The sequence below is a fragment of the Bremia lactucae genome (genome assembly GCF_004359215.1).
Source record: "Bremia lactucae strain SF5 chromosome Unknown BlacSF5_NotPlaced_42_SHOA01000006.1_337800bp, whole genome shotgun sequence".
NCBI classification, from domain to species: domain Eukaryota; phylum Oomycota; class Peronosporomycetes; order Peronosporales; family Peronosporaceae; genus Bremia; species Bremia lactucae.
This window is the reverse complement of record NW_027152055.1, coordinates 213,997-222,779: the sequence shown is the minus strand read 5'-3', so window position 1 is coordinate 222,779 and position 8,783 is coordinate 213,997. Positions and strand designations below refer to the sequence as shown.

Below are 8,783 nucleotides of genomic sequence, written 5' to 3'. Positions count from 1 at the left end.
GCAGAACTCATGCGTCTCGCACGCTGGTTCTTGCCATCGCCCTTTGGGAAGGGAGTCCTCTTGCTGGGCATTTTTGCCCCAGCAGGGACCCTGGCATAGCAGCGAGCCATCATATGGCCGCGCTTGCCGCATTTAAAACAGACCACGTCTGCATTGCCCAACTCCATAGGAGTGGCATCTGTCCTCTCGGCCGACGGCTTATACCAAGCTGTCGCCGAGGCACTGTTGTAGGATTGCTCCTCAACTAAGGCAATTTGGATTGCCTCTTCCATCGTCGACGGCACCTTTCTGAAAAGGGCCTGTCGCGATGGGCCATGCCGTAGTCCGTTCATAAACGTGGGCACCTTAATGTGCTCCGGAATCGGACCTACGGTTATGGACGCCGACAGCGAGCGCATCTCTTGCACATACTCTTGCAGAGATCGCTTCGCCTGTCGCGCTCCAAACAAAAGCGCCTGAAGCAACACTTCGTTGTTTGGCGGCTGGTACATGGCGCGAATCTTTTACTTAAAGATCGCCCATGTAGGGAACGCCTTTCTGTCCGCCATTAGCGCCGAGTAAGCTCACTCTGAGGCCTAACCGTGCAAATACACATGGCGTACTACACTACCCCGCTGTCGTCCTCAATGAGCTGCGCGACACCGCATTGCTATACGGCTAACATCCAGTGGACAATTGTGTGCGCTGCATCCATCGAACTTGGACGGGTCCATTTAAATGGGCCTCGGCTGATGCTGCCGGGCAGAGAGCATCTCAACAGTCCTGTTGAGAGCCTCGCTCCGAGTCTGCTCATGCCTCAGCTCATCCTGGGTACGAGTGACGTACTTCGCCGCAGCATGGCTCTGTGCCTCGGACGCGGGCTTCCGCTGTCCGAGCACGAATGCTTCAAACTGCTCCAACTGAGCAAAATGTTGCTCAAGAGGACCGCTCCGGAGCCTGGCCAGGGCTTGTTGACCAAGTCCCTGCGCCATAAGTTCTGCCATCTCCCGATGATGTTCGGAGACATGGGGAAACGAGCCCAATCAATGTTGAGGCTCATGCTCACGTACACACGCAGAGATGCGGGTCGTGGGAAGGATTTCAAGTGCTACTAAGTGTAGGCGGGCACGTCGTAATGCGGCCACGCTCTACTTAGACACACACCCTAGCACAGCGAGGAAGCGGTTAGAGCGGCTTCTTTTGCGTGCAGTGAGGTAGTTGTGGTGGGCGCGTTAGCGACCTCACCCAACACACTAAGAACTCTGGTTAAGTATCGTCACGGGAGCGGTAATCCGGCTCCTCGTGCGCACTTACTAAGTAGAAAGTAGTTGTTAGACTGATTTATATTTAATCACATTAAATGTAAATACCTTTTTTTACCAATCAAAATGTCATCTCTATAGATAACACATAATATGGATTGCGAGCGTATCTTTCTTGATACCTCGCGTAACGGATGACGCTAGCCAGCATCACGGATAACGCTAGGCGTCATCCCTTCCAATGTTAATGCACCTATGTGCACCACATACACAAGGGTGGGTCACAATGGGAACCACACCCAAGTTGTAACGGGGTGTATCGTTACATGAGATTAACACTTAAAGGTTGTTAATGCATATAGAATCTAAAAGGTAGGTAATATTTGGAGGATATTACTTTATATAGTAATGTTCAGAATTCTTATCCATAAATAGGTATAGATCATTATATCTATTTATTCCGCAAGCTTTTACCCTCTTTAAGCTAGTTACCTTACAAAGAAGTCTTCCTATGCACGTACTGTTGAAAATTGTATTATTTCTGAGTTGGTTAGTCGTTTCATGACGGTACGTATGTGCATGAAGAGGCGTGCTGCGGTGGTTGAAGTGGCGGCTAACGACTTAAAGCCTGTCGTGTTATTACCTTCGATCAGCTTCGGCTGCAAGAAACTGCTTAGATGAACATGAGCTGTAGAGAGGTATGACAGATAACACAAGGGCAACAGATAATGACAGAATCCTTTTATTACAGTGCTAAAGACTTCTTCTCTATGTCAAGTGAACAGGTTATGAGCCCAAGCTCAGAGATGAAAGACGACGCCAACACGGCACAGGCACCGCCAACAACCAGTCACGAAAGGGCTGCGACGGAGCCTGCTGTGGTCGTTCCCCCTCACGCTCACGAAAGGAGCGCGGATACCAATGCGCTAGATAGGGTTCTCACGATGCTGGGGGGCATGGAAGAGCGCATGAAGAAGATGGAGCTGTCGCAGGCAAGAATTGCCGAAGACGAGCGCATGCGAGGCGGTGTCGACAGCGGTATGTTTGGCTCTATGCTTGGCGCCGACTTCGCAGGCAAGCTACATCGAGACGCTCTCGACTGGTCGGACTTGCGAAGTCACCAAGCGCCGCGTCCTACAATGGACAGGCTTGACGGGTTAAAGTCAAGGGCTCATCAAGATGTGCCGCAACGCGCACAGCCACCACCTCGCCCACCTGTTCCATCCCCGTATCAACCGCAGCCTCAAGCTCCGGCTCAAGCTCCTACCACGTCTCAGTATCGAACGCCTGACGCGAGGCAGCGTAAGCTTGCTATACGCAAGTTTGATGGGACTGAGGTGTATGTTGGTCTCGGATCTGGCTTTTTTGATTGGGGCAAGACATTTCTGGCGACAGGTGGACATGGCCCAAGAGTCGTACGGCTTTCTCTGGACAGAAAACGTCAAGACTGACGTTCTGGGGCAGTACTTGACGGGTACTGCGGAGCGGTACTTCAACAAGCAAGTCGACACTTGGTTGGCTGTGCTACCGACTCTCCAATATGTCATGCAGCGTATGCTTGACACCTTCAAGACCAGCATCACTGCGGCTCAAGCGATGAAGTTGTTCACGGCAAGGAAGGACAATAAGCGCTCATGGCCAGAACATTACCTCTACCTCGTCGCAGTCAGTGATGCAGCTGGGGGGGCTGAGCAGCAAGTTCTCGACAAAATTGTGCGATACGCATCACCCGAGCTATCGACGATATTGATGGCTAAGTATCAAACGCATCGCGTCGATTACCTTGTCCAGGCAGAAGAATTTGCGCATTTTGAGCAGACGATCGAAATGGAATCCAGGTCAGGGCGCGCCTTTGGAAAGGAGGTCGTCGCGCATGTGGAAGATTCTGCGTTGCGCAAGGAGACACGTACCTGCTATGGGTGTGGTAAAGCAGGGCATGTCAAGGCTGATTGTCGAAGCAAAAAGACTAGTTACACAAACGGAGGCCGTCGAGCCAAGGGCGGTGAAAATATTGTGCTCGCAATTGGCGAAGGCGCCAGTATTAAGAGCTCACGTCATGACAAGCTGAACCCGACACTGGTGATTGGAGAAAACACTGATCGTGATGGATGGATTCTGGACAGTGGGTCCAGTCGCCACCTGGTTAATGACCAATCTTTGTTGCAAGACGCAAAAATGTGCGAACATGAGTGCCATCTGGCGGATGGCGAATCAGTTAAGCTGTTACGTGTTGGTAACGTGGTACTCACTGTGGTAGCAGGAGGGCAAGTGCGGGACGTCACGTTGACTGAAGTTTACCTCGCACCAGAGCTCTCGCGAAATATAATTTCGTACGGCAAGCTCGAGCGCAAGGGGTTCGGAATCGTGTATGATGGCATGAAGCGCGCACTAGCCAGGCGCAGCGATGGTGAAGTCGTATTCGACATTTCAATGGATCATAATGTTCTTTACGTAAAGACGGTGGCCCCAAAACGCAGTACAAGCACACCAAGTAACGTTCTGATGGCGATAATTACGCACGAGACATCAAACGAGTCGGTCAAGGAGATGCAGAGTGGTTCACTATACCACTTTCACCAGCGACTGGGTCATCTGGGCTACGACGCGATTGAGCTGATGGCAAAGGACCCGGCGTCAGGCATCAAGATAACGGATCGTTCAAGACCTACGTGTGTGTCGTGCGCAGAGGGGAAACAGACCAAGAATGTGCAGTCGCACAAGGACACGGGGGCTCACTCGCCAATCGACTGTATTGGCGGTGTCATATGTTCTGACCTTAAAGGTCCGATGACACCAAGGGACCGACTTGGGAACCGGTACTTGATAAATTTCGTGGATCACAAGTCTAATTACTGTCGCGTATTTCTCGCTAAGACCAAGGACCAGGCGGCGAAGAAGTTCGAGCAGTTTTTGGCCTTTTTCGAGCGTCAGTTTAACTGTCGTGTACATGTCCTAAGGATGGACGGGGGAGGTGAGTATGAAAATGTCGACCTGTTTTGCAAGTCAACAGGTATTTCAAGACAAGTCACTGAAGCAAGAAATCAAGCATCAAATGGAAAAGCTGAGAGAATGCACCGGACGGTGCTTAATATGGCTCGCTCGATGATATTTGCAAGTCGACTCCCTTTGTCGTTCTGGGGTGATGCGGTTGAGTATGCCTCATATATCCTTAATCGCAGCCCGACAAGTGCAAATGAGGAAAGAGCATCGCCTATGGAGATACTTACGAAGCGTGCTCCTGATTTGCGTGACATTGTGGTTTTTGGATCTGTTTGTTCTGTTTACCGCGACCCGCGCAAGAACTCGCTGGCAAAAAGGTCTCAAGTCGGCGTAATTATCGGACGCAGCGACGAAACCAAGGGCTACAAGGAATTTCTGCAAAATGACAATAAAGTCGTGGTTACGCAACACGTAAGGGACATCCAAACTCTGAGTGATGAGCAGAACAGTCAGTTGCGTAGAGCACTCGACTTCGAGGATCAGGAAGATGGTGTGGTGTCGACATGCTCAAGTGAAGGAGTCATGGTTTTGGCTTCGAAAAGTCAAAGAAGAAGTCGAAGTCATGGACGCGTGATGCCCACAGGACTCGGGGTGCATCGAAACGTGCGCAGTCTATTGGTGTTCAGGAGGAGCAAGAACGTGAAGAGAGTGTCGTGGCTCACATTTGGCCAAACATATTGACGTTCGAGTCAAGTTTGTTTGCGACTTTTCCCGACGTGGGATTGTGCTGGCACAGTGCGATCGGAGGAAATGCTGGCCGATTTGCTAACCAAGGCACTCGACGCGACCAAGCTTGCAAAATTGCGTGCTTTAATGCGTGTTGGTTATGACGGTAAGTCTTAGCCGAGGAGGAGTGTTGGAAATTGTATTATTTCTGAGTTGGTTAGTCGTTTCATGACGGTACGTATGTGCATGAAGAGGCGTGCTGCGGTGGTTGAAGTGGCGGCTAACGACTTAAAGCCTGTCGTGTTATTACCTTCGATCAGCTTCGGCTGCAAGAAACTGCTTAGATGAACATGAGCTGTAGAGAGGTATGACAGATAACACAAGGGCAACAGATAATGACAGAATCCTTTTATTACAGTGCTAAAGACTTCTTCTCTATGTCAAGTGAACACGTACTAGTGTACGTGAAATAACGTAAGGCACCACTCGCAACTGAAGCAGTGCGAAGTGGACTTGTACTGAAGCAGTGCGAAGTGGACTTGTACTGAAGCAGTGCGGACTGGCCTTATACTGAAGCAGTACAAGTCGTAGTGCCCCGTTCCACAAGTAGTGGGTCTAATTACTTTACTTAAGTAATTGACCATCTTTTGAAGTACACAAAGTGCACTTAACGGGGACTGTGTAACATAGAGCAACTTTAGCCCGTTACACGAGGTATTTAGAATAATACGCTCGAAATACATCTAAGTGGCATATCGACAGCGATAACATTTATGATTGGTTTAAGAAATTGTATTATATACGATTAAATATAATCAGTCTGAAAACTACTACCTAGTTCGTAAGTGCCGGATTATCGCTCCCGTGACGTCACTTGTACTAAGGTACTTAATTTGTTGGGTGAGGTCGCTTTAAGGCCATCAACTACCTCACTGCACGTGAGAGAAGACGAGAGAAGTCGGTCAAACCGCTTCCTCGCTGTGCTAGGGTTTGTGCTTAACTAGAGCGTGGCTGCAACAGACGTGCCCGCCTACATAATTCATAGAAGTTTCACAAACTTCGAGATCTTATAAAGCTCAAAACCAACTGAAAAACTTGTTTATGAATTATCATCCTTTTCCAAATTTTGTATCATTTTAACAGTAAAGCTGCACAAGAATGTTGCGGAATGGCGTTTTGCTTTATTTTTAAGTGAATCCGGATTAATCGAGCGCCCACTGCTTGCTGCTATACACGTAAGTGACTTTAGTGCCCTTCTGGACATAATCGCTAGCATCGGACAAGACCTATAGCGAAAATTTGTCTCCAAGAGCGCAACTAGTTGCACCGAGAGACGAGACGAGTGGTCACTTGTAAGATCCTTTCCACCAATTTACAATTTGCAAACGATACAATGCCGATCAGCGTTGTCAACGATCCGCAACGTTTTCTTTATATTACGGCGTGTGCGTCAAATAAACCTTCTGATTCCTCTGGCTTGCTGCAGAGGTGCCCTGTTACGACAATTAGTGGCCAATTTCCGCAAAGTGGTGATTTTCAAACATTTAGCATCTGACAGTTTACTAAACTGTCAAGAAGAAAGCCATTCGTCTAAGTAGATTTGTCAGACGAAATATTAAAAATGCTTCAATCTGACAAATCGCAGTTGTCACCCTTTAAAGACACTCGTATCTACGAGGGAATTGCCTCGCATCGTGAATCCAACCAAAAAATAGCTGGTCAGGTATGTGATGGTTCGAAGGCACAAACACGTGTACTTTACGGTATTTGACCTGTTTTATTGAATTGAACCCTTGTTGCAAGAACAATGACTGGATATATCCTGATCTATGGGTGCAGCTTGTTTGATTTTCTGTGCGTCATGGCGCGACGTGCTCGATGCCACGGTGCCTTCGATAATCTAAAATTCAGGCTTAATGAAATTAATTATTCACCACGAAGGCAGATGTGCTGGCAAGGTTGGAGCAATGAATTTGGCGTGAAGCGTTGAAAGTGTCACGCACGCTTTCCAATCTTGAAGCCCCAAGATGTTACAATCCTACCACTTTATCAATATGACCAGTTTTGGATCAGGTTTACACTGAGTTCTGCATGTGCTCACAAAATCGCGAATGCGCAAGAAGCGGCACTCACATACGATCTGCTCTCTGCTCGTGATCAATCTGACCCTGCAGACTTCAGCATTCAATTTCGTGTCAAGAAATTAACCGCGACATCACGCCATGAGTCTAAAGCCCAAGCATCCGATGTTGTTCTTCTACCTCTTCCTGCTGCTAAGCGATCACGTGGTGACATCCTTAACGATGGCTGATTCCATTATGGCCTTGCCTTCTGTCGAGAATCACTCCGAAAAACTTCGGAGAGGCCCTGACGTCGTTGAAAATAGGGGCATCGAAGCAGATGTGGCCAGAGCTGCTGGAAAGGAGTTGGCTATTTCTCCTGAATGCCTGACGCACCTAGCCTTATTGGACAAGAAAAAGTATAAGTTCAAGCTGCCATCGTTCTTACGAACTGTCAAAATTACAAGGGGCAAGAACGTCAAGGCATTAGAACCTTTCGGACTAAATGTCAGAAAAAAACTAATTAAAAATCCCTCCAGCCTAGAGCCATTCGCTAACTGGTTTAACAAAATTGAGGCGAAATATCGCAAGAATCCAACGGATGCACACTTAGTTGTCATTACTGATCTGTCCAGTCAGTTTGGTGATGGGCTTGTTGTTCGCTTTCTGACAGATGTAGGAAATAAATACAAGGAAGTTTATTTCAAACTTACTATCGCACTATTCGAGTTTTGGGCTCGAGAAAAGGTTGACTTGTTTGAGTTGCTGTCACGGATGCCTCTTCAGTGGGAAGGTGACGCTAGTAATGTTGCAAAGACGTTACTTGATCCTGTCTTCAGTGTGTGGTTCATTTACTCAAAACACATAGGCCTTGACACGGGAAATTCAGCTTTTTTGGCGCTAAAGAAGATGCTGGCGCGACACAATCTCGACAGTCAAATGAATGATATAATTAATGCTGGACTTCAAATTGGGAAACAAATTGCAGAACGGGACAACAATGAACTATCTGGAATGCTTAATTACTTCAAGCTGCAACTCGAGAAAGATACAGACCCCAACGTCCTCTTCGAATCGCTTACGCTAGTGCCTTCACTTGAGAATTTGATTGCTGCTGAAAAAGTGTACGACAGAATTGTTTCTGTTTGTCATTATTATGGCGATGAAATGTCCAGAGCCAAATGGTTGGTAAACTCAGTGTCCACGGAAAATAAGCTTAATCTGTTCTTCGTCATGTTACAAGCGAACGTGGATAAAAGTAGAAAGACATTTTCTGGCCTCGTACTCAACAAGCTGGCCCTGTTTTGGCAGAATTGGAAAAGTTCCACCAATATCGTAGCACTCAATCTTTTCGATCAATTGCGGTTACGTGACCTTCCTGATAACAGCTACAGTCCAGGCCAACTTATTCGCCTTAGGTACTGGAAAGAATTCATGTACCTGGCTTACGGTGACAATATTAAACAGAATCCGTCACATGTTCTGTACGATGTCTATTCCGCCAGAGTTATGAAGGCATTACATGACGTAGAGTCCTTGGCTGGAGTGCCAAAGTTGAAAGATTTGCAGCGTGCCTGGGCTATTGATTTTAGGAAACAGTAGCTATTTTCTCGGCGAAGAGAATGGTATATTTCGCGAAAAGATTTGATAGGTAGGTGACTGCTTGATTTGACATCATTAAATTAATTATCTTGAATTTTATGCAGAATAAAAAAAACTAAACAGTCTCCTTCTTCGTCGGAAAGGTCAAAAGTGTTGGTGTATTAGATCATTGAAGCGGATAATGCCATAATAAAAATGCCACCATCGTGCATCA

At 47.4% G+C, this 8,783-nt stretch overlaps 1 protein-coding gene across 1 annotated transcript; it reads left to right on the top strand.

Moving 5' to 3' along the window:
- Window positions 1–7,741: 7,741 nt before the first annotated feature.
- Window positions 7,742–8,569, top strand: CCR75_005984 (uncharacterized protein; the record flags this gene model as incomplete). The annotated part of the gene is made up of 1 exon (XM_067964058.1): window positions 7,742–8,569. One exon carries the CDS (start codon window positions 7,742–7,744, stop codon window positions 8,567–8,569), a length of 828 nt encoding a protein of 275 aa, XP_067820928.1.
- Window positions 8,570–8,783: the final 214 nt, after the last annotated feature.